The sequence below is a fragment of the Felis catus genome, chromosome B1 (assembly GCF_018350175.1).
Source record: "Felis catus isolate Fca126 chromosome B1, F.catus_Fca126_mat1.0, whole genome shotgun sequence".
Lineage (NCBI taxonomy): Eukaryota > Metazoa > Chordata > Mammalia > Carnivora > Felidae > Felis > Felis catus.
The window spans coordinates 197,924,439-197,950,661 of NC_058371.1; the positions used below are offsets into that span (position 1 = coordinate 197,924,439).

At 48.8% G+C, this 26,223-nt stretch overlaps 1 protein-coding gene across 1 annotated transcript in view; it reads left to right on the plus strand.

Moving 5' to 3' along the window:
* The window catches only part of CLNK (cytokine dependent hematopoietic cell linker), a 164,923-nt gene that overhangs the window by 71,950 nt on the left and 66,750 nt on the right, over positions 1-26,223 (plus strand). Inside the window, exons 3-5 of the mRNA XM_023253310.2 lie at positions 5,100-5,171; positions 14,354-14,382; positions 23,521-23,555. Of these exons, the coding sequence (XP_023109078.2) occupies positions 5,100-5,171; positions 14,354-14,382; positions 23,521-23,555 (136 nt within the window). The remainder of the gene's footprint in view (positions 1-5,099; positions 5,172-14,353; positions 14,383-23,520; positions 23,556-26,223) is intronic.

Genomic DNA, 26,223 nt, shown 5'->3' on the forward strand with positions numbered 1-26,223 from the left:
TGGGCAGTGGAACACCTGCCCCCACTCATTCTGTCTCCATTCCTCAGTTGTCTTCAGAGGCGCCTGGCCCTGGGCTTCTCGCAGTCCTGGTTCTGGCTTCCCCTGCTGTGCATTTGGCATGGACCTGGCAGGGGATCAGAGAGACCTGACCTCTAGCGCTGGCTTGGCCACCAACCGACTTGGTCACTCTAACCAGACCCTTTCTGCTCTCTCGGGGTCCCTGTTTCCTCATCTGTACTTGGAGCTGAGAAGGATGCCTGCCATTCACTGCCAAGGGTTGCTGTAAATAGAAAATAGAAAAAGACTTTAAGTTCAACTCTCTTTTTTTTATTTCAGAGAGAGAGGGGGGGGGAGGGGAGCAAAGAAAAAGAGAGAGAGAGAGAGAGAGAGAGAGAGAGAGAGAATCTTAAGCAGGCTCCACACTCAGCACAGAGTCTGATGAGGGGCTTGAGCCAAAGACCCTGGGATCACGACCTGAGCTAAAAGCAAGAGTTAGACGCTCAACCGACTGAGCCACCCAGGAGCCCTTCAACTCTCTTCTTTTTTTTTTTTTTTTTAATTTTTTTTTCAACGTTTATTTATTTTTGGGACAGAGAGAGACAGAGCATGAACGGGGGAGGGGCAGAGAGAGAGGGAGACACAGAATCGGAAACAGGCTCCAGGCTCTGAGCCATCAGCCCAGAGCCTGACGCGGGGCTCGAACTCACAGACCGCGAGATCGTGACCTGGCTGAAGTCGGACGCTTAACCGACTGCGCCACCCAGGCGCCCCCCTTCAACTCTCTTCTTAAACTTAAAAAGATGAGAGCAAATTATCTGGAAAAGTAATGGTAGCTTTCAGGATGTTGGAGTCTTAATGTGCCTCTCGCAAGAGGTGGAGGAAATTCCCAGAATCTTTCCCATGTTCTTAATATTGGACTAGTGGAAGCCATGTAGGCAAATGTCACATGGGCTGCAGGAGCACAGAAATGCTCTGACATGATATAATGAAACCAAGGGCCTCCTTCTCAGTGCAGGGACAGGTCAGAATTTCCCTGGCGGCAGAGGGACCCACAGGATTCTGCACACTAAGCACACAGCTCACTGCTGTGGATGAGCCCAGATGGGCGGGTCGTTCGTCTACTCTTTACCGATGCATCTCTTGGTATCTTACACACCGATTCCTAAGGCCAGTTACCCAGTGTACTAGGAGAGAAAAGATTCCCAGGATATGCCTCCACCCTCAAGCCCCTACGCCAGGGGAACACGAACGCATGAACAGGCAGATACAAGGCCCCATGATAAAATAAGGTTGCTTGTTTACTTGTTTCTGGCCTGTCTCCCCAACAACGGCAAGATTCATGAGGCAGACTCCATCCATCTTCTTTAACAACTGCATCCCACTGCCTAGCATACAGCCTGGTACAGAATAGATCTGATACCTGTTTGCGGAGCTAATGAATCAACGGATTCGTGAACAAATGAACGAATGGTAAAACAGAGACATGCCAAAAGTACTAAAAAGGAAGCAGCACAGAACTCAGGGGAAACTAGCATTCGAACTAGACCCTGAAGAATGGAAATTATTTTTGCCAGATAGAGAGGAGGCTCCCCCACCCAAAACAATCTAATCAGTGATGTGGGGGCTTGCAAAAGTACAGCTGGAGAGAGGGCAGTGTGGGGCCCTGACAGGGGGACAGGGTGGGAGGGAGGGAGGGAAGGCTTTGGGGCAGGGACCTTGGCTCTCGTGGGGATGAGTGTGGATTTTGTGGAGAAGTGGTACAGATTTTCAAGTAGGGAGGTGAGTTGATAATAATCTGCTAATGAGAAAGCTCACCCCCGCTGCTTTACAGTAGGGGGATTGGAGCCTGAGAGGCCAAGAAGGCAGTTAAGGGGTTGATACTAAGGGCCAGACCAGAGATAAGGAGAGAAGAAAGAAAGAAAGAAAGAAAGAAAGAAAGAAAGAAAGAAAGAAAGAAGAAAGAGAAGAGAAAGAAAGAAAGAAAGAACAGAGAAGAAAGAAAGAAAGAAAGAAAGAAAGAAAGAAAGAAAGAAAAGAAAGAAAGAAAACAGGGAAGAAAGAAAGAAGAAAGAAAAAGAAAGAGAAAGAAAGAAGGAAAGAAAGAAAGAAGAGAGAAGAAAGAAAGGAGAGGAAAGAAAGAAAGAAAGAAAGAAAGAAAGAAAGAAAGAAAGAAAGAGAAAAAGAAAGAAAGAAAGGAGACAGAGGGAAGAAGGGAGGAAAGAATGAAAGAACAAAAGAATGAAAGAATGAAAGAAAGAAAGAAAAGAAGAGAAAGAAAGAAATAACAGGGAAGGAAGGAAGGAAGGAAGGAAGGAAGGAAGGAAAGAAAAGAGGGAAGAAAGAAAGAAGAAAGAAAAAGAAAGAAAGAAAGAAAGAGAAAAAAAAGAAAGAAAGGAGACAGAGGGAAGAAGGGAGGAAGGAAAGAAAGAAAGAAAGAAAGAAAGAAAGAAAGAAAGAAAAGAAAGAAGAGAAAGAAATAAATAACAGGGAAGAAAGAAAGAAGAAAGAAAGAAAGAAAGAAAAAGAAAAAAAGAAAGAAAGGAGACAGAGGGAAGAAGGGAGGAAAGAAAGAAAGAAAGAAAGAAAGAAAGAAAGAAAAGAAGAGAAAGAAATAAATAACAGGGAAGAAAGAAAGAAAGAAAGAAAGAAGAAAGAAAGAAAAAGAAAGAAAGAAAGAAGGAAAGAGAAAGAAAAAAGGAAAGAGAAAGAAAGAAGAAAGAGAAAGAAAGAAAGAGAAAGAAAGAAAGAGAAAGAAAGAAAGAAAGAGAAAGAAAGAAAGAAAGAAAGAAAGAAAGAAAGAAAGAAAGAAAGAAAGAAAAAGAAAGAAAGAAAGAAAGAGAAACAGACAGACATGGGGTACCTGGGCGGCTCAGTGGGTTAAGTATCCAACTTCGGCCCAGGTCATGACCTCTCAGTCTGTGGGTTTGAGTCCTGCCTCAGGCTCTATGCTGACAGCTCAGAGCCTGGAGCTTGCTTCGGATTCTGTGTCTCCCTCTCTCTCTGCCCCTCCTGCTTGTTCTCTCTCTCTCTCTCTCAAAAATAAATAAGCGTGAAAAATACATATAAAGAACCAAAGACAGAATAGAGCTCCTCGGGGTGAGGAAGAAGAGGCAGCCTAGCAAGCATCAGGGGATCGACTCGGGATCTGGAACCAAAGCATGGAGGTGGCGTGATGGGGGCAAGAAAGAGAAGACTCAAGTTTAGTGCCCAGGCTGCTGGTTTGCAAACTATGTGAGCAAAGAGGCTGCTCACGGGGGAAAGTCTGCTGGAGGATAACCTCACAGGAAGGTCCGGAAAATAGATGCCCGTGTCTAGAGCTTAGAAGTCAGAGTACCGATGCAGACATGAATCAAGCTTCCCCCAGAGAAATAGAAAGCGACGAAATAGATCAAATAACACAATAATTCATTTTTGCGATCACGAAATAATGAAAAAAAGTAAAATGTGAAATACGGAACTAACACCATCACCTTGCTTTGTGGGGATGTACCCCATGACGAACTACATGCAAACAACTCATTAAATTTTTTATTTATCACTTCGCAGCCGGTAGGCTGCACACAAAATCCTAGATGGAAGGTCCCCAGGCACCGGGAAGCATCTCCCAGAGTCCTTCACTCCCACACACACACACACGTCCCCCGAGGGGCCTCCGAGGGTCAGGTGCTGACCACAGCCCCCCTTCCCCCCTCCCCCCGCTCCCCACCCTGTGCATCTCTACCCTGGGGCTGGGGCGGGGGGGCACGGTGCATGAGCTGGCTTATGGGACACGAACACAGCTACAAGTTAAGACAAAAGGAAAATTACAACTGGGACCAGTCGGTGAAGGAGCCTGTCTCCGAGGTCAGGGAAGGTTCCCCTGGGGGGCGGGCGCCTACACTGAGCTCAGAAGCAGGAGGAGAAGGCAGGCAATAACCAGCATCTGGAAGAGAAAGGGGGTTAGGAGTAGAGAAAGTCCAAGGACCGAGGAGGAGGAAGTGTGCCCCACGTGGGGGGCACCAGGACGAGGGGGTCAGCAGAGCTCACGAGAGGAGCATTAGCAGAGGAAACTCACCAGGAAACACCTGCTGAAACTCACAAAATACCTGCAAAAGAAATGCAAGGATATTAACCGCGGCTAATTAAAGAAAGGATGCATCACAGTGATGGTTTATGATAGCGAATGCCTTCCTGAATTTGACCAAATCAACTCAATTTAAAATAATTTTTTTCGGGGCGCCTGGGTGGCGCAGTCGGTTGAGCGTCCGACTTCAGCCAGGTCACGATCTCGCGGTCCGGGAGTTCGAGCCCCGCGTCGGGCTCTGGGCTGATGGCTCAGAGCCTGGAGCCTGTTTCCGATTCTGTGTCTCCCTCTCTCTCTGCCCCTCCCCCGTTCATGCTCTGTCTCTCTCTGTCCCAAAAATAAATAAATGTTGAAAAAAAAATTAAAAAAAAAATAAAAATAAAAAAAATAAAATAAAATAATTTTTTTCACAGAAGACTCCACGGCAAAGTATCTAAATCATACAGAATTTCAATAAATATTACTCGAATCTGAATTGCTCTTGCTAAGTAATCCGCCTGCCTTCACTGGATGCTGTTCTGTCTGCTAGCTGGGGGTCAAATTCAACTCGCGAAGGAGGCATCTAGAACGTTCCTGGGTCCCCCCCCCCCCCGCCCCGGGCGCTGTCCTTGTTTGTCCTTGCCTCCCCTCGACCACGTGACGAAGGTGTGATTCTCTTCCTTTCACAGAGCAATGTCACGAGACTCACACAGCTTGAGGAGGGGGCCACACTGAGCCTGCTGACGTGGGGGAGAAGCCCACGTTTTCATCCTGACTGGGACACTTCTTCCACGCCACCCCCCCCCCACTCCCACTCCTTGTGAAATAAAGCTCTTACACTAAAAATACATATACATTCTTAAGTAATTACATTACTTTAAACGCAGATTTGTTTTAAACCCCAATGGAAATGCAAAGAGAGATTTGGAATCGCGTGTGAGATGTTCATTACTTAAATCTGACTGGGTGGCTGTTTCCATGAATGAATGCACTTAATTAATTTTTTCCCCTCACCTCTTGCTATTTCCTGACTGCCATCTATTTGCTTTCATCCCAGGGGCAAGAGAAGGACAACAAAAGAAGCTTCCAGTCATTTGAAATTCCAGGACTTCGGTCTGCCAAAAAATAGGTCAGAATGTTTACTTGTTTATTAATGGGGGAGTGAAAAGTTTGATTCTGTGGCAACAAGCTGACCAACACACACACACACACACACACACACACACACACATACACACACACAATGTTAATGTGCTAGAATGTTATTGCTGCCAGTGGTATCTTAGAGGTCAGCGGTCACATGGAGACCAAGGTCCCGAAGGAAAAGAAATTCATGTGGGTTGAATTGCCAGCCGGTGTGAGATGCAGGTAAAGGTTGAGAAGCCCCGAGGCATCCGCAGCATTTCAGACCAGGGCTGTTGGCACCACCCACCAGGTCTCTACACAGCCTGAGAGATAGCCACCAAGAGGGAAGTTTCCATTCTCGGCTGGCGAACAATCTAATGAATCTTTGATGAATCGGGCCAAGAGACCACCACAAGGAGGATCGAGGAAGCCATGTGCCCACATGGATGCTTCTCTTTGTCCTTCAGCTGAGCAAATATTTACTGAGCAGTTGTGGCATTGGGACTTGCACAGGCTAGGGAATATGCAGAGAAGAGAGACAAAGCCCCACCTCCAAGGGACTCATCGCCATGTCTGAAGGCTCAGCGTAGGGGCTCGCGTGTTGAAATGGCAAGATTCCCATCCTGATGCCCAATCCACCTCCGCCATTGACCAGGAGCCAGACCCTGGACAATACCCTGATGCCCAGAGGGGCTGCCGGTCCCCCCCAGAGCTCCCTCGCCCAAGCCCTGACAGAGCAGTGTCTCTGCCCAGAGTCACGTAAGGGTCTCAGCGAGGTATACCACACTCCTTGCACCCCAATGCGCTTGCACTCGGGTGCAACCGAGTGTTGGGTCAACCGCCCAACACTCATCCGGTCCTACTATGTGCCCGGCACGGGGACCTTCTTAGCATCGTCAGATTGACTTGAGGAACTGTTCTCCCTAAAAAGAGTAAATGGATGCCTGTAAAACAGCATATTTGAAACATTGTCAAAACCACATGAAGCAAAGCAAAATTTGTGGCTGTTCTCAGACTTCTTCAATGTTTACATTAAATACATTTGAATAATGCATTTGAAGTCAGTTTTTCTTATTTCTTGACAATAGCAGGAGATGGGAGATGGAAGGGTTAGAAGCCTTCCTTCAAATGGAGATGGTTGCAGCAATTACGTGCATCAAAGTAATATTTACAGCTACATTTGAAAAAAAGAGAGAGAGAGAGAGAGCAGGGCTTTTTTCCGCAGCAAATTATTTCAGGATGTGTCATAGCATGCTCAAGATATATTAAAAAGAGCAACAGACAATGTTTCTGCAACCTGTTCCAAACCATTTATAAACCCAAATTTAAAAAAAAAAAAATCCCATATGCATACAAATCTCTGTACCACTGTGTATTTTATAATGAAAGTATTATATGCGTATAAATTAGTATTTGAGATATATAAAATCAAAATGTCTGAAAACTACATATTTGGGTCTACTATCTTACTTTAATAACTATCGCACTGATTAATTCATTTTTCGGACAAATTACCATTACCAGCATTCGCATGCGGCGGGAAGGAAGGTGCTGGGGGCAGGCCGCTGGGGCACAGAAGCGGCCTGAGGGCACTGGGTTTCAAGGTCACCTGACCTGCTCACTCACCCAGCGACCTCCTGCTCAGAAGCCCATTTCCATCTCAGCGCCTCGTAGATTTCAGAAATGGAATCTGAAACTGAATGAGCGGGCTGCCTGGTCCCCCACTGACCCCTCTACTAAAGTAGTTCCTGTAGTTATTGAGAACATAGCAGGTTCTCAATAAATTACAAGGGCAAATGCTCACTGAGTGCTCACCATGGGTGAGGCACTATTTTAAGTGTTTAACAGGTAGGGGCGCCTGGGTGGCGCAGTCGGTTAAGCGTCCGACTTCAGCCAGGTCACGATCTCACGGTCCGTGAGTTCGAGCCCCGCGTCGGGCTCTGGGCTGATGGCTCAGAGCCTGGAGCCTGTTTCCGATTCTGTGTCTCCCTCTCTCTCTGCCCCTCCCCCGTTCATGCTCTGTCTCTCTCTGTCCCAAAAATAAATAAACGTTGAAAAAAAAAAAAAAGTGTTTAACAGGTAGCGTCTGCCTGGATCCCCATACTCACAGTCTTATTAGTCTCCCTTTTTGTAAATGTTTTTTATTGGTTTCGAGAGAGAGATTCCGCGCAAGCAAGGGGAGGGGCAGAGTGAGAGAATCCCAAGCAGGCTCCACTCTGGGAGCGCAGAGCCCCACGTGAACCCATAAACCGTGTGGTCCTGACCGAGCCAAAATCGATCCAAGAAAAACACAGGATCGCATCCATATCCACCACCCACGGCCTGTCTACACGGCTGGTATGAATGTGTCCTAGAACACGCCATGGAATTCATCAGGCTGAACCTCCAATCTCCACTTCTGTTCCGCGTTGTGTCCCCACATGTGTAGGAAACAGAAACCTGCTGACGCGTGTTTTCCAACCGGGTCCAAACTCAAATCCACAGTTAAATGCCGGACATGTACCAGCCCCCGCGGAAGGAGTTTTGGCATCTACTCCTCACAATAATGCTCTGAAGTAGCTATTATTATTCCCATTTTATAGACTAGAAAAGAGAGTCTGAGAGAGGTTACCGTTTCGGTCAGTCACAGACCTCGTAACGGGACCAGCTGGATTGCAATTCAGGGTCTAACCTCAAATCGAGTGCCATTTCTGAGTTCTCGGCGATCACGACTTTCTGCTTTGCGGGCATGTACGTGTGGATTGTGGTTTCTGTTCCCATGAGTCTCCAATCTGCTCGCGCCAAACTCTCTGCTGCGAAGAAGGGGCGTGAGCATTACGCTCCCGAGAAGAACGTCCACATCCTTGACACAGCCTCTTAGCCACACCACCTGGGAGCTTCGTAGAAATGCAGAGTCTCAGGCCCTGGCCCACTGAATCAGACACTCAGCTGTTGGAGCCCAGGCACCTGTGTTTAAACATTCCTCCCGGTGACTCTGGTGCCCACTCATGTTTGGCCTCCCTTTTAGCATCGTTACTGACAGGTGCAAAGCCTCGGAGCTGAAGAGGCGGCCTTTGCACCCAGCACTCACCCCGCCCCTACCCACCGCCTCCGGGGAACAAGAAGGAGGGAAGAAGACGCAAGGTAGGGGCACAGGGGTAGGAGGAAGGTGGGAGACGTCAGTGCACTGGGGACAGGGAAAGCCAGAGAGGAAGACGCAGCCCCTGTCATTCAGATGTTTAATCTGTGGTGGGGGGGAGAACATAATCGCTTCTATTACAGACTCTGAGACACTGTGCCTTGTGCCGTGACAGAGCCTGGGGGGTACCAAGGGTCCAGGAGGCTAAGGGCTGGTCCACGAGGTCCCCAGCTCTGCCTTCACACTCCGAGCGCGAGTCTCTTTCCCCATTCTTGACCACGGCACTGCGGTGGATACTGTGGCTCCCGTGCCCCACGCTCAGACCCTCCCCACGCTCACCTCAGTCACTATCCATTTGTTCCCTTTGGCCACCAACAAAGTTGGAATAGTTAATTCCCCAGGGACGAGGTACAGGTGGCTGTAATTCCTTGGGGGTCAGGAGGGCCAGCGGTCATCTTCCCTGATCCCACACTGGGAAACCCCTGCGGGCCTCCCACCAGGCAGCCCTCTGGCCAGGAGACAGATGGGGCAAAGGCCCCTGCTGTTGTTACTCTTGACCTCTCTGGTCTCCCCTGCCTGCCCCCAGCTGCCCTGGGCGTCCATGGCACCGACAGACCCATAAGAATGTTGCTCCTTCTGGCCCGCCTCGCTGTGCAGAAAGGGGAGTATCTTTCTGCAAGATGTGGCCGGCTGAGAGCGTTACAGAGGGCCCGAGTGCTTTCACAGAGGGTGCGTGGACCGTGGTGTGGTGCCGCATCCCCCTCCTGGGCTCGCCCGCGAGGAGCTCCCCTTAGTAGATGCTCAGTGAACACTGCTGAAGGGACAGGAGGAAGAAGGGCAGGAGGGACCCACGGGAGGCCATTGGCTTGTACAATGCCCCGTGCCTGGCACAGGCTGGATACTTAAATAGGTGACAGAAGGAACGTCTACCAGAAGGCAAGCAGGAGGGAAGCAGAGAGAAGAGAGTAAGTTGGGGAGGCCAGGGGAGAGGGTGGAGGCCGGGGACTCGGGAGTCATCCGCCCGAGCTAAGCTCGACACCCAGGTCACCCCACGCTGCCTCTCTGCTCCTCTGTGACGTAACCCCGATGTTGTTTTCATTTCTCGGTATTTGTCAGGGACGCGGATGGCTCCTATGAGAGTGATCACAGCTCACGACACATGCTTTCTGTCCCCAGACCACTTAAAACCTAGCTGAGGAAAGGGAAAAACACAGGAAGGCTTAACAATGAGATTTAAGTAAGAAATGCCTAACTCCACACTGCCTTTCGACTCTCCTCTTGTGTTGGGAGAGCAGAGAAATGCCGGGGTGTTCAGAGGCAGGGAGGTTCACCGGTCCTGGGGGGGGTGGGGGGTTAGCGGGAGCCCCTGAGCAGGTAGAGAGGGGCAGGGCTCCCCCAGGCCGAAGGGTCCTGGGAGGTGAGAACGTTCACACTTCCAGAGTTTTCCCAGGATCCCTCAGGGAGCTGCGTACCCCCAAATGTGGCTTGTGTGTGTGTGTAAAAGTAAAATCGGTAAGAGGAAGATTCGTGCAAATAATCAAGGATTCCTTTAACAGACAAGGAGCCCATTCATTCACTCGTTAAATATGAGTGTTGACTTGATTCCACCTGGAATGGGTGCCAGTGGAACAGAGGAGGGCTCTGGTGGCCACGTGGGAAGCTAGGGGAACACCCACTGCCAAGGTCGGCCTTGCCTCTTGCTGAGACTGTTATGCCCGAGTCCTTCCCTTGCCAGTAGATCCCATGTGCCCCCGCATGGCCTCCCTGCGATGCATCTTGGAGCGTTATCCGGCAGCCTACCAAGCCCCACATGCCTCCAGGACCACACAGGCCTTCTAGTTCGCCCCTGGGGGCTCCCCACTCTCTGAGCACACCACTTTCCAGACCTCAGCTCCTAAAGCTCCCTGACGCCAATCTGCACCTCCCTCCAGTGCTGGAGAGGAAGGAGGGCGAGCCCTGCCTGCAGACGGGCTGTGCTATAAACGTGCAACCACCAGCTCCCCCGGGGGCTTAACCTGGGCTTGGGTCAACCCAGCGACAAAATGAAAGGGCCAGTTCATGGTCCCGTTTGCACTAACATTCCGTAATTGGCCCTAACGTCAGGATACAGATTCTTGTCCCACAAGAGTTGCCAAGACATTTGGTGAAATGATTTATGTAAGGCGCAACAGTCAACCAACACAGCTCAGACAGCCACACAGAGGGAAGAAGGCAATGACTTTAGGACTTCCGAGTCACTTTCATTTCTCTCTAGATTATCTTAAAAATCGGGTTAGCAACCGTATCAACGGTCTTCCAAAAATTAGAATTTTAGCCTACTGCCGTCTCTGGATGTCAGAGGCAGTGCTTAAGGTGAGAAATGTCACCGAGCCGGTTAATCTTGGAGGTTTGGGACAGGGAGTGGACTGGCAGGTGAAATCGCCCTGACCCCCTCCCCAGGGGATCTGATGCGCAATTCTGCTCCAGCACTGGGTGCCTGGGGAGACCCAGGGGGGACCATACACATCACACCCGAGCGGTGGATCAGGAATTAAACTCCATGCCGGGAGCTTGACCCTGGAGACAGGACCAAATCCCATCTCTATGGGACCAGAAAAACACACCGTCCAAACTTTGTTCCCATGGATGAGTAAGGCGTAAGTGCACCCCGCCTACCCAATCAGATCCCGTTCTGATTGGCAGCAACTTGGGGTGGGGGAAGGGAGGATGAGCATAATTTAGTGCCCTTCAAAGATTAAAAATTATGAAGCACATTACCTTATTAAGAAGGGTTAAAATTGAAACATAATTCAGAAAGCAAAAATCTTTATTTGCAATGCGCCTTAAATATAGAAAACCACAAACGCTGGAGGTCAGCTTTGTGCATCTCATATACGGAGAACCCCCCACCACAACGTGGACACCTGCCTGCACAGGCCCGAGGTGCAGAGGAAGGCCTGCGGCCCTCAGGCCCAGAGGTGGAAGGAGGAAGGGGTGGGGACCAAGCTATCCCGCCATCCAGCCGCGGCCCGTCCACATGTGGCCGTGTTACGGATGCTGTTGACAGAAGGAAGCAGGGAGCGTCCTTGTAAGCACCTGGCGAGAGGCAGCTTGCTAACCAACACGTGGGCCTCGCTTGAGCATAAAGAGGACACATCGGACCTCCATGAAGTCGCTCTTTCACTGTCACCCTGGGCTGTCAGGCTGCAAAGAGTGTTGAGCCCAGGAGCCTTTTCAGGGAGCTTCTCGGCTGCAGGAGTCCAGGAAGCCTCCGGGGCCCCCTCCTTCCCAGGTTCCAGCCTTCCTCTTCTCCCTCTCCCCTTTGGGGGCTCAGCTGGAATAACAACATGGCTCCCCACCCTGCTGATGCTTCCTCTGCTAATTCATTTGGCTTGCACTGACGCACAGAGAGCTCTGGGGTGCAGAATCCCCGGGGGACTATGACATATGAATGAGCTCCATCGCTCTGGGACCCCGCCGAGAGGCAGAGCGGATCAGATAAGCCACTTTCAGACAACCTGGACAATCGGGAGGAAGCTCCCAGGGGCTGAGAGCTGGGCGGTCTACGTTGCTGCTATGGGCTTGGAAATAATAAGGGTGCAGAGTGGGGAAAGCCCACCCACCAGAGCAGAGCCTCGCTCACTGCCCGGCAGGCGGTGTTCCCTTCCGCTCTTTATGGGGGTCAGAAGACCCCACTTCTGCCTCCCAAGGGTCTAAAACTTGGAACAACAAACTGGACAGCATGGTCTCCGATGGGCTTTGCAGCATTAGCGGTCTTTAATTCTAAAAACCAGGGGAAGCCAAGGTCAGAGGGAGGACAGAATGCTCACTTCCAAGCTCAAGTTCTTTCTAGAACCCCGAGGAGAGCGTAGCTCCCCTTCGTCACCCCTGGGCTGGGGCTTGCACCCTGCCTGCCCTGGGTGTGCTGTCTCCCAGCAGTGGCCTGGCTTGCCACACCCACATCAAGCTCCCTGTAGGCAGTCACAAAAATGTGTCATTTACATGTCACATGTCACGAACTGCAGGTCTGGGGAGCCTTCTGAGGCCTTGGGAGCCTTCTGAGGCCTTAATCAAAGACCAAGATGTCAGGGAAGAGGCCATGTGTTGAAAGTGGAGAGAGAGAGAGAGAGAGAGAGCTCTCAGGCCCCAGATCTGCTCCTTACTGGCTGATTTACTGTTAATTTCTGCAAAATCTCAGGCAGCCGGAAAGGATGCCAAGAGCCAACCACAAGGACTCTGAGACGCAGCTGTAAATGCCTCCGGGATTGGCCACCCCCTGTGGGTGAGGGCCGGGGAGGCAGCGAGGATGTGGGATCGGACAGGCTGGTGTCAGATCCCTCGCTCTCTGTGGGACTGAGCCCTCTGAATCTCCCATCTCCTCGTCTGTAAATTTGGGACAATGAGAGCCACCCCACAGGGTCCCTCGGGGTGTTAAAATGGTAAACAGAGGACAAAGGGTAAGCGGGGAGCTAGACTCCTGGAAGGTGGTCTCCTAGTTACTAGCATCTCCCAGTTTAACTCTTCTGTGCCCAGTGTCCCAGCCACCAGCCAGGCCTCATAAATATTTACACCCAGCCTGTGTTGCGATGCTCAATTAATTGCTCCGGTGACGCACTTTGAGGGCCTCGGAGGATAGGTGCTGTGCAAGGCCCCGAGATCGTTAAAGGCACAAACAAGTCGGCTCACACAAGCGGCATCCTCCAGAGCCTTCTGTGGCCCCAGAGCTTTTTCAGATCATTGCCCGAAGTCCAGGCAAGACGCGCTTCCGAAAGCACCCTGTCCAAAGGGGAACGTGGTGGCCAGGCAAAGCCCTCATTAGAAAATGGAGAGAGACCTGTGCAGATAACTCACGACAGGAAAAAAATCCAAGGGACCTAAAACCACTTGAAAAAGAAGAAGAATTCAGTCTCACTGGTCATCAGGGAAGTGAAACAGGCACCGTAAGGGATCAACAAACAGGCAACATTGTTTTAAAGGATAGGATTTAATAGTGTTGGGATGCGGTGAGATGGTCACTTCCCGCTCTGTGGATTAGCGTCTAAACGGACCCAACCCCCGTGGAAGGAAACTGCATGATCCACAGCGAGGAGCTTGGAAGATCCATGTTGCCTGGCCCCTTCGCTGTGCCTAGCGGAGTCTCTCCACGGAAATATCTGGTGATTAGATTACAATGCGCCCTGCAACATTATTCACCCTAATGGAAACTAGCGAGAACCTGAATGGCCCCTCTAAAAATCACACAGGCAATAAATATCATGCGTTTGAATAACCGCTGAAGATCTAGAATGTATCTTTAACATCAATAGCCCATAGGTGGTTCTTCCAGTTTTGCTACTTATGTGTTTCAATGTACTCACACATCCTCAGAAGCACATACACACATGTAGAGGGGATTTGCCAAAATATTACCTGGGGTGTTGATTGTTATTTTCTTCTACGTTTTTCTGTTTTCCGTATTCTCTATAATGAGATGTGATTTTAGGTCTAGAACAATGCGAACATCAAGAAGTCGTTCCAGGGGCTCCTCCTGGGTGGCTCAGTCAGTTAAGCGTCCGACTTCGGCTCAGGTCATGATCTCACCGTCTGTGAGTTCGAGCCCCGCGTCGGGCTCTGTGCTGACAGCTCGGAGCCTGGAGCCTGCTTCAGATTCTGTGTCTCCCTCTCTCTCTGCCCCTCCCTGCTCTCCCTCTCTCTGTCTCAAAAATAAATAAACATTGGGGCGCCTGGGTGGCTCAGTCGGTTAAGCGTCCGACTTCAGCTCAGGTCAGGATCTCGCAGTCCGTGAGTTCGAGCCCCGCGTCAGGCTCTGGGCTGATGGCTCAGAGCCTGGAGCCTGCTTCCGATTCTGTGTCTCCCTCTCTCTCTGCCCCTCCCCTGTTCATGCTCTGTCTCTCTCTGTCCCAAAAATAAATAAAACGTTAAAAAAATTTTTTTTAATAAATAAATAAACATTAAGAAAAGAAGAAGAAAAAAGAAATCATTTTATAGGTTGATCTGGGGAAAACGCCTGTAACAGCAGCCCATCCCGCTGGGGAAGGTATGTAACTGAATGCGGCTGACACTTACCTTGGCTCTCTTTTCTGCCCTAGGTCATGGCCTCGAATCAACAGTGCCACCGGTGAGTCAGGGGCCTTCAGTCACCTAAGCGGTGGGAATGCCACCATGGGTCTGTTACTCTTCCTTCCCTTTTCTGCTTTTCCTTCGATAAAACTATTGGCCTGTTCGAAATGGCATCAGCCACTTAGGGTTTCTCCCCCTGGTCGCTCCCGGGTGCAGCCCGGTCTGTGACTTCCACGGCTTTGGGAAGCTGGCACGTGGAGGGGAAAACCCTGGCTCTCCTCCACTTATTAGCTGTGTAGCCTGGGATGAAGCACAGATCCCTCTGGGTCCGAGTCCCTTCATGTGTAAAATGGGTAAAAGTCAGCCTAAATGTCAGTGTTGTGGCCACTCAGTAGGGCTCCTTCAACGAAACTCTGTGTGATGGGTCCCCCCCAAATTATGTGTTGAGCGGATGGAGCGATCAGAAACCACATTTTATGGCTTCTTTTGCATCTGTTTTCAGAGCCTAGTTCTAGGTATCAGGTGCTGAATAGAATCCCATTAAAATTTGAGTAAAAGTATGTAGTCTTCATTTCAGAGCATTAGTATTTCAGGGGGAGTCCGGTAGAACTTCCCTGGAGAGCTAGTGGCTAGAAATGACTGCAGTGAGACAGAAAAAAAAAAAAAAAAAAAGGTGAGAAATAGACCAGAAGTGTGCAAAGAAGGGATAGAATCATAGGGAGTGATGTAATCCTCAAATGAACTCAAAGATTCATAATGGTGCATGTTGGAGCATGTAACCCGCACTCAGCACGTCCCAAATAGCAGGGAGGAGAAGTAGAGAAAAGCAAAATCAAAAGTACGAGTATGAATATAAATAAGAAACAAGCACCCAGCTCTAATCCCTCTTACAGAAAATGCTTTCATTAAGCTTCCTAGTCATTTGCTAAGAAAGATTGTGTTCTCTTGAGGTAGATGCTTCCAAAATCTCCTGGCGTCTTTGATCTCAAATACACCTCCCTCCACCTGCTTGCTACCTCTCATCCCTTCCCACCGTCCACTTAGAGTCCTGGGGGTACTCCGTCCGCTTAGAGTCCTGGGGGTACTCCAGATACTTCTGGATACTTCCGGGAGATTGCCTGGAAACAAAGTTGCCAATCTGAGGCAGTGGCTGGTGAGTTATAAACCATGTGACCCATACCCCTCTCTCGTCACCCCCCTCTCCACATTCATCAAGGTAGAGAAAAACTTACAGATGGGTATTGCATTTCATTAACAACATTCTAGACACGTAATCATGGGGGGGGGGGGAACAAAAACAAATCAAAACCCCAAGAGAGCTGATTGAGATAAAGCTGCCCAGGCCTGCCCGTGCACACTGGAATCTATATCCTGCCAAAAATATTAGCAGCAAATCATACCACCCCAGCCTATGCATGCTTATGAACCCCAGCCAAGTATCTATTAAAATATAACACCACTGACATAATCAAGGATTTGCATGATTCACAGAACAGTCGCTCATCACAGGGATATTTATAACATTTCTAGATATTTTTAAGTTGTTTGCATTTTTTTGCCATGAGATCCACACGAGGGACATCCATAGGAGAGAATACCACGTAGCCATTAAAAAGATGCCATTGAAGCACATTTACCGACATGTTATGTTTATAGCATGCTGTTGTATGATGGAGAAGACGAGAAAACCGTATGCCCATATCTACATAGACTATGTTGTGTGTGCATGTGTGTGTGAGAGAGATTTAGCTATACTCAAATGTTTACAGTAGTTGTCTTGGTATGGAGACATTAGAGTAATTTTTATTCCCTTCTTTTTTGCTTATCCGTATCTTATTATTTTTCTCCAGTAGCATATATTGTTGTACGCTAAAAATGCTCTATTTAAAAAAAAATACACCAGACCTGGAAAAGACAGACGCATAACCCAACTTGGACCATCTGTTAACACCAATACCTTCTGTCAAGCTGACATATAGAGAAGAGGGCCATGGTCTTCCATAAAATAAAGTCAGGAGTTTCTCTCCTTCCACTGATTAAAGAATGAAATTAAAGATAGCCCTATGTGAAAAGTGGTTCTTCTCTCTTAAGGCACCATAGACATTAAAACCCTGGTAAAGACATGGATTGGCTGTGTCCATTAAATGGACGAGAGATTTCGTTTTGTCCAGGAGCACTTGTTTTGGTTTTGTGGGCTTTTTTTTGTTTGTTTCCTAAGGAAAGCAGTCTTGAAAGTTGGTTTTTCCCACTTTTAAAAGAAAAATTAATAAGGATTTTAGAAGCAGGCGGAGGGAAGGCAGGTATGGTATATGTGAGCATCCACTGCCCCCTGCTGGCCGCATCTAGACATTGCAATATTGGTATTAATTTAGCAGAGGCTGGTTGTCCCCCAAGAGGCTGGGAAAATGGGTGGACAGAACCAATGTGAAAAGTTGACAGTTGAACTGCTGGGAAAAGGTGTTCCCCTAGTTCTCTAAGCACAAGCCAGGATTTCAAGTCATCCACGATTGCTCAACCCAAGGGATCACAGTTGTCTTTAAAATGTATCGTGTGTCAGAATCACAGTAGTCAAAAATGCATATTCTCAAACCCACTCCCAGGTGTACGTTTTGGCAGGTCTATAGCGAGACTGAGGAGTCCCTACCCTTCACAAAATAACTTCAACTCATGTAGTGCTAGGATGGTCTTTTGAGAATCACTGATTGAAGCGAAAGAAAGAAAGAAAGAAAGAAAGAAAGAAAGAAAGAAAGAGAAAGAGAAAGAAAGAAGAAAGAAAAGAAAAGAAAAGAAAAGAAAAGAAAAGAAAAGAAAAGAAAAGAAAAAGGAAAGGAAAAGGAAATGATTAAGACTGACCCCACCAAGAAGCTGCTTTCGATTCTCTGGACAACAGCTGTCTCGGAATATTTTATTTGAATTTCTGGAGATCACCTGAGAAATGGGATGGGCGACAGCTGCCTTACCTATCACCATCCATCCATCCAACCAATTTATGGTTGTCCCTACTGTAACCATTACAATAACCAGCTTTGAGCACAGTTGTTTTTTTTTTTTTTTAAGAAAATGAAAATGAAAGGTCCTGGGGACTCAGCTTATCTCAGATACTAACATTGTGCTCTACAGATGGGGAAATCAAGAATTAGAGAAAGGAAGTGAACTTCCAAGGGCCATCTATGGAGAACAATAAGCCTATTCTCCAAACTCTCAATAAATGCTTCCATGTAGCTATTTCTGTGAGTTTGGGCCATTTGTGACCGAGAATACTCTTCAGATCAGGCGACTGTCATTCTAAAATGTCCAGAAGAGCTACGTGACTGAGCTGGTAGATATGTGGGAGACAGATATGACATATGTTATATGTACATGGGTGCATATAATCTATATCCGTCTCTGTTTCTGTCTATCTCTTTCTCTCTTCCCCTTCCTATGTCCTTCCTTTCCTCCCTCCTCCTTCTCTTCTTCCCAAGCCTAAGTCATGTAGCCAAAGCTCATTGGACATCCTAATCCTTTCCTCAGAGACAGTGAGAAAAAGGCAAGGAAGCTCATCCCTGCCTCTCCCTACAGCTGTGGATCGATGCTGAACTGAAGATGTTCTCAAGTTTGGAACTAGCCAGGGGAAAGTGTGTCCTATTCCCCACTATATTGAGATGAAGGTTGATGGATGCCCTCTGTCCCCAGAAACCTTGTGGTTCCTAAAAGATAAACACTGAGGAAGGCAGCACAGGTAGAGGAAAGACCCCTGAGCCAGAAGTCTGGAGCCCAGAATTTGAATACTGGTTCTCTGACATCCATGAGACCTAGCCTTCAGGTGCTGACAATACTCACAGGATAAATTAGGTAAACCGAGTGCAAGAGAAGCTATATCCCCCGGGAACAAGTCAGCAGAGTAGAACTCCGATTCATCACAATGCACTTGTTCGTGCTGTGCCACGCAGCGTTCTCATCTTTAAAATGAGGATGTCAGCCAGCCATGGTCATCGAATCCCCGAGCCTCACAGCTGGACGGGGCGCCCGCTTGAAGGGCTGTTGGCAAGACTCGACAGAGCCGTGTCCATGGAGTGGAATGTTGAAAAAAGGCACTGTTTTGTTTAAAAATGAGAACTCAGTTAGTTCATCAAGTTCCTAACATGGATCTGAAAGCAGAGTACTCACGATCTCTCGATTGGGCAGAAACGATTTGGTCATGAAGTTGAACTTGAAACGCGGAACACAGCGGTTCATTGGGGGAGCCTGTGGCCAAGGGGGTTATTTTGTTAAGCTTCTCAACAGCTCTTTGGGGCAGACACTACAATTCCCATTCTACAAGCTGATATTAGTTAACCGAGGCTTGCAGGCTTGCCCGAGGTCATGTGGCCAGAAACAGGCACGGCCGGGGTTTGAACCCAGAATTTCTTCCATGAATTATGTGTGCATGCCTTTGATCAGAAGCTCTGCTACATTTTTGGTGAATTCCGAAGCTGACCTCCCCAAGGAGATAAAACAGTAAAGGCAGAAAGACACGTTAAGAAGAAATCACGGGGGCTTAAACGTGACATGATTGTCTAATTCCTACATAAGTCGAGTGCAGAGGTAAGCAGTCCAAGGCTGTTTAGCCTCAGAGGTGCTGCTCCCTCCCTTGTATTGGCCTCAATCCCAATGCCTAAAATAGTGACAGCTATGCTCCAGGCAGCAGGAGAGAGGAAGGGAAGAAAAAGAAAAAAATAAAGAGCTGACAACAATTTCTGTTCGGAAAGTTTCCTGGAAATTGTGAGTTTATTTTCCAGCTTCTCCGTTTACCAAACCTTGGACTCACAGGCGCGCGTAACCGCGGGGAAGGTCAGGGTGTATGGCAAGAACTTGCTCTAGGTGCCCACGTACCCACCTGACCACCGGGGCTCCCAGGACGGACAGGGAAAAGCGGACGTGGGGAGACACAGGCGGGTTGTTGAGGAGTTCCTAGCGACGGGTCGTTGGGACCCACTGGCCTGTCCCTTTGCCCCACGTACTTATGAGCAAGCCCAGCTGGCAGCCCCTAGGGTCAGAGCCAACACTGACCCTCACCATCACTCTCCCTGCTCCACGCCCCCTGCCCTCTGAAATCTTGTGACTGAAATGAAAACAGAAGCTGACTCCACTTGAGGGAACTCCCCTGGTTTGGGGCTGCCACCATCTGAAAAGCCTGCTGACTTCACTTCCCAGAGAAACAGAAAGTTCCTAAGCACTGAAAGCTTCCTACTTTTACTTCTCTTCTCCCACCAGACAAGCAGATTCTCTTTATGGGACCTGCTGGGAATTGTTTCAGGTGGTTTCCTTCGAATGCGACCCTCCCATAGAGCCCGCCCTTGGGGACACAGCCAGCCCCCCTTCCCAGTAGAGGCACTAAATTGTACAAGCCTGGAGCCCCCAGCGGCTTCCGTTCAAGGAAGCGTTTACGCGTGCAAATGGTCCAAGCTTCTCTCTAAGTATATCTGACCCGCGTGGCCCATCTCCTATCAGAAGGCAGTCGGAGCTTCTAACAGCGGGTCGCAGACCTCGGTGTGTGTAGATGCCATCATAGACACTGGTGCAGAAAGTAACTGGTGTGCACTGAGGCTCAGGTTTTGCTTTCTTTCCTTTTTTTTTTTTCTTTAAAGCACCCAAGAGGCAAGTGGTCAGGGGACCTTAACCTGATGGCCACCGGCCATACACCTGTATCATACCTCTGTAGTCACGAGAAGAGGTGTCCACGCTGATAGCCCAAGGCTGGCGTAACTGCCTCCGTGAGTCAGGAGGGCCCCTGAGCCTTACACCTTCACGTCCCTTCTAAAAATAACTCGAAGGGAGCATTGTCTTTTGTAAAAAGATGCTGTTTCCTTGAGAGGAACGCAGAAGTCAGTCGTTCTCCGGAGCTGTTTTGTGTCAGTGGGTGATGAACGGCCCTCCACGGACACTTGAGTATAGCTCTTCCAGGATGATGATGGGGAAAGCTGGTGGGCAAACTTCCTTCATCTTCTAAGAAAATGGCTCTCTCTGAGGAACCACCCTCTCCTTCAGCTCCAGGAAAACTCAAAGACCTGGAAGGGTTTGGGGTGCCTCTGTGTTGGGGGTCCAGGGCCAGCAGGAAGGAGTGTCCAACTGAAGCTCACTCAGCCAGAGAGGAGGTCAGGTTCTATTTGCAGTTTACCACGGGTTCTCCGTTCTGGAGGGTGTCCACCTTACCACACGCTGTGTCTCACAGCCGACTATGCAGTCGCTGTGCCCTTGCCATATCCTGGGTTCCAGGAATGATCAAGGGCCTGAAATCTCCGCGCTGCCTTGGGGGAGGCAGGCACCCACCGTCTGTAACTATCTAACATATCTATTGGCTTGCTTTGTTCCTACATGCTATGCAGAGACCAAAAAAGAGTGTATGAATCAGGAGGGGCTAACATCTATAATGCATCAACTATAAATGTTAGTAGTGTAATAAAATGAAGGTTTATGTCCTGTTCACATCACAATCCAATGTGGATTGAAGGAAGCCTTTTCCCCAAACGCTCATTCGGGATTCACTCTCCTTTAACCCTTTAACCAGTGGCTTCCATTATCCCTGAAGGCCTTGGGGTCTTCTGTCTCTAGCCAGGCCCCGGGGCAAGAACAAGACATCAGGAGGGGCAAGAGAAGGAGAGGGTCGAGTGCGTCATCCTGGAGTGAAGCGCATGCCCCCACCTGTTCCAGCGGCCACAGCACCATGCCACAGCCACCCAGTGCAAGGGACAGTGGGAAGTGTGTGCCAGCCGAGGGCCCACAGGAAGAGGAAGCATCCTCACAGCCATGCAAGGACGGGGTTTGAGGTAGTGAGGACCCGGGCTGGAGAGATGCTCCTTAACTTTTACCTCAGATTGGTGGTCAGGGCATGTCCCCCCAGGAAGATGACATTTAAGATCTGATCTGATGGATGGAAAGGACCCAGACACAGGCAGAGCCGAGGAAAGAATGTTCTGGACTGAGGCACAGTGCATGCTGATCTCTGAGGTTAAAAGAAGCTTGGCATACTGGAGAAACTTGGAAAGAAGGTGATGTGGCCCATTTCAGAGGTGAGGGAGAAACTGGAAAGAGATACAGTTAGAGAGGGGGCAAGAACCGGGCTACGCTGGGGGCTGGGGGCCACGGAGGGAATCTGGACCGCGTCTCGTGGGCCATGAGTGACGTGAACTGATTTACAGTTTTAAGACTATGCTTTTTAATAATTGCATTTCCCAAACTGCGTCGTTAGCAACACAGGTAGGTAGGTACTGCAGCCGATAAAAACGATTCCTTCCCTAAGAAGGACCGAGGACATCACAACAAAGAAGTAATCAAATGCTGCCAAGTGTCACGGCAAGGAACACAGGAAATAAGTGCTCTGACAATTCAGTGATATTAAAGTAGCCCCGCGTGGCCCGAGAGGCGAGCCCCAGGAGGATCTCAAAGGGCACTGAGCATTATGGAAGGCGGGGGCAGAGGAGGTGGGGACCCCAGGTGGAATCGACACCAGCAAAGACTCAGAAGTGGCATGAAACATATTTGGGGGATCCGGGAGAGTCTGGGGCTGCAGGCTCGCGAAAGGAGAGACCGATCCTACGGCTCTCTGTGGGGATGTCGCTATAATGGCCGTGTTCAATGAGGCCAATTTCCTATAAGGAAGTGACATCGAGCTCTGAATCAGACAGTAGAATCAGACTAGATCACATGGGCCGGCGGAGATCCCCCAAAGTTTGGTGCTCACTTGCTCCTTCCAGGCCAACTGGCTTCTATGGATGACCTTATTTATTTAACTCAATTCATGAGAGAGTACAGATCGCTCTGTGGGGCTGGAAATGCTGTGCGTTTCTTCACCAGCACTCTCAGTGTGGGTATGATTGTGCTGGGAGAGGAAGGCATCATCCGTGCCTTAGGACAGTGGTAGCTGTGAGCCATACCACCAGGCTGGGCTGGGGCTGGCAGCAGGTGCAGTCAGATCCCTGCACCTCCTGCCTCATTATCTCGAGGAGATTAGCTCTGGCTGGTTACCACCTCCCCGATGCACCGGTCCTGAGCAAATTCCAGAGAGCTGTGTTTTCACTGAGCCAAACTTTCCTTAATTTACACATTCCGCTCTACACAAGGCCTGGGCATGCTGACACAAATTCCCAGCTATTAATTGCATTAGTTTGGTATGGAAAGAGAATTCAGGGTGAAAGGGCAAAAGGCTAAGAGCACGACGAAGGCCAGGCCAAGATGCAGAAACACACATCAGACCGCGGTCCTCGACGTGCCCTGGACCCAGGCCAGACATTTGCCCTGAGATTCTTAACAGGAGGAAGGGACGTATGACCTCTTATGGAATTGGTGTTTTCCATTAAATCAAACCAGTTCGCTTCCATTAAAGCGAACCAGTTGCTGAGAAGCACGCAGCTCCTGGGACCCACTAGAAACTTCTCACATGTGGGCTAATAAAGAGGATGTGATAAGAACAATTTCTGCTCACCGTGTTCCTCGGTGCAGACCAACAGCGGGACGCTATAATGCAATTTAGGAAAATTAAGTCTAGAGGAAGCAAAATAATCCCGCAGATCGTGTGAGCTGCTCTTCGTGGCTCTGTGTCACCTGAGCGCAGAGTTTAAAGCAGAGTATGGATTGTGTGCTACGTGACCTTCAGGCAGGCCTTGCATAAAATAACCCCAGCGAGGGGCGTGAGCGTTGAGAAATCTCACGTGAACAATCCTCATTCAGCAAATGTCTGTCAAGAACTCATCTGTTCAGTGTTGGGCTCTGTGCCTGGAGCTGGGGACAGACGAGGGAGTAGACCTGTCCCCTGCCCTCGAAATATCTCCGGTCTGTTCAAGGAGATGGATGGATGGCAGGTCACAGCAAAGGCAGTGTGCGTGCCAGAGGGTGTAGAGGGGGGAGTAAGCGTCTTCATTGGCCCAGATGCTGCAGAGACGTGACCTGGCGTATCTGACGGGGGGCGGGGGTGGAGGGGTGGGGAGTCCTTCTAACCTAATGCTGACCTGCGGCAGAAGGAGCGAGCCTTCCCAGTTTGCATTTGATTGTCTAGCCTCCTTTCTCATTGCCCCTGCTTTGCAAGAACAGCAGATGGAATGAGAAGTACGTCATTCACATTGCGTTTTAGGCAAGCGCCATCAAGAGGAACTAACGGGAACGAGCCCAAGATTTCTGGAGAAACACAAGGGCCGCTCTTTTCTGTGTTTTGCAGTAATGTTGGCTCTTTTGTTGGCAGGCCAGTACCTGAATACTGAGGAGCCTCCTCCCTGTGTAAGTAGCCACCTCCCCTACCTGCTTGTTGGTCTTTGAAATTTACAAAGCGAGTGGCTTTTTGTCAACCAAGGGACTTGGCGAATTTAAAAACAACAACATGGGGCGCCTGGGTGGCTCGGTCGGTTGAGCTTCCGACTTGAGCTCAGGTCGTGGTCTCGCAGTTCCTGGGTTCGAGCCCCACGTCGGGCTCTGTGCTGACAGCTCAGAGCCTGGAGCCTGCTTCAGATTCTGTGTCTCCCTCTCTCTCTGCCTTTCTCCTGCTCTCTCTCTCTCTCTCTCTCAGAAATAAATAAACATAAAAAAAAAATTTTAATGGAAACCCTGGAATCGTTCTAAATATTCAATAGGAAAAAAAACATTGAATATATTATGACATATTCATATTATGAAGCCATTAAGAATATTTACAAAGCAGTTTCATAATGGAATAAAATTTAAAATTTATAACATGAACTCAGCTATCTAAAGTTATAAATAATTTTATTGTTAAATTGTATATAATTTATTTTTTAATTTTTTTTAATGTTTATTTTTGAGAAACAGAGAGAGACAGAGAGTGAGTGGGGGAGGGGCAGAGAGAGAGGGAGACACAGAATCCAAAGCAGGCTCCAGGCTCTGAGCTGTCCGCACAGAGCCCAATGCAGGGCTTGAATTCACAAACCGTGAGATCATGACCTGTGCCAAAGCGGGACGCTCAACTGACCGAGCCACCCAGGCACCCCAAATTGTATATAATTTAAATAGTTCTAACTAACATATCTAGAGATAGATATGTTATATCTGTAGATAGGATATATGGGCTAGGTAGAGATAGACGAGAGACAGAAAGAGAGAGAGAATCTGCCTGTAGAATCTTTGGTTCTTTATTGTTTGAAATACTTTTTTAAGAATCAAATTGAAACTATGGATGGTCACCCCAGGACACACACACACACACACACACACAATATCAATCAATCAATCACAAAATATTTTATAAAGTAGGAGGTTTATGGACGGAAAACAGGAGTTTTTAGTAAAGATCCCTTGCGATTGGCAGTACATAGATAGTAGACAGATTAATGGATAAATAGATGTAACTCATTATATTTAAAATAAAATTCTAAGGCGCCTGGATGGCTCACTCAGTTAAGCATCTAACTCTTGATTTAGACTCAGGTCATGATCCCATGGCCAGGGGGATCAAGCCCCGAGTCAGGCTCCCCACTAAGCATGGAGCCTACTTGGGATTCTCTCTCTCCCTCTCTCTCTCTGCCCCTCTCCTGCTTGCGCACATGCTCTCTCTCTCTCAAAATAAAATAAACATTTAAAAATAAATAAAATTAAAATAAAATAATAAAATAAGATAAAATAAAATAAAATAAAATAAAATAAAATAAAATAAAATAAAATAAAAAATAAAATTCTGCCTCTTTCTCATTCCGGAAAGAGATAAACCAAAATATTTGCATTTGGTTCTGGGAGCAAGATTCTCCGGGTCTGGCGTGGATGGTTACTGTCCCTCCTGGTGTCCCTCTGTGCCCTGCCCCACAAAGTCTAGCAAGGCAACTAGATTAAAGATGGGCCCTGTCTCAGATTCTTCCAGCAGGTCCAAGATTTCCCAAAGAGGTCTTGGTGGTTGCCATAACAGTATATAAATGATGCCCTTGCAACAAATGTCCAGCGGTCAAATCCCTAAAGAGGTTGCTTCAGTTCAGAACTCACCTCTGTATTCACTTCCAGGGGAAGACATCTCAGCCACCTCCCCACACCCCACCCCTACTTAGCCAGGTCACTTGTGACATGCCCTTGGGTTCCCCTCCTGTCAGCTTTGCTTTGCCCTGGGTGCTCCGCTCTACTGAAACGCATTACATCATCTAGAGGAAAGGGATCTACCATGTCCTGAGCTCCTGTCATGGGCAGGTGTCAAAGTAGAATCTTTATATACTTTTTACCCAATTAATCTCTGACTACAATCAAATAAAGTAGGTTTAGCCTACTCGTAAATCTCCAATTTACAGATTGAGCATGCGAGTCAGGGGGGTTAAGTAAACCTCCCTCCGGTCATAAAGTGAGCCCACAGTTTAGATCTGGAAGTGGGTGGCTCCATCCTGGGTCCAAGCTGTCCCCGGGCAGACCAGTCCTCCCTGGTTTCCCCATCCAAGAATTCCCAGTCTAAGCCCTGCTTGCCTCCAGAGACCAGACCAAGGAGGCGGGGTTTCATAGCTGTAATGCCTGGTTGCTAGGGGCACAGTATCAATACAACCGTGCAAACGGCCCCACTCGAACTAAGCTCAGTGACTTCACCTCTTTTCTTTGGGTCACCAAGCTCTCCACTTCTATCCTGTTCCTGCTCCCAGGTCACTGTGCTGGTCCCTGGTCTCTTGCGCCTGAGCTCCTTGAATGTTATAACTTCATAACTTGCCCGAGTCCTCAGTTCTTGCAGGACTCAAGCCTCACTCTCCTTCTAGGAGCGCGCGGGTGGGAATCAAGGGCAGCACGCTGTGTCTTCAGGGAGCTCACCTCCGTCTTTACTCCGTCCTGGGGAGAACACGGACTTACTAAATTGCATTCTGCACCCTCGCATCAAATAAGCAGTTTCAAAGTAGAGCCCCAAAAGCCTTCCAGACAAGGGCCTGGTGAGTCCCCACGGCACTGCTGCTTGGCCGAAAATCGGGCCCATCGT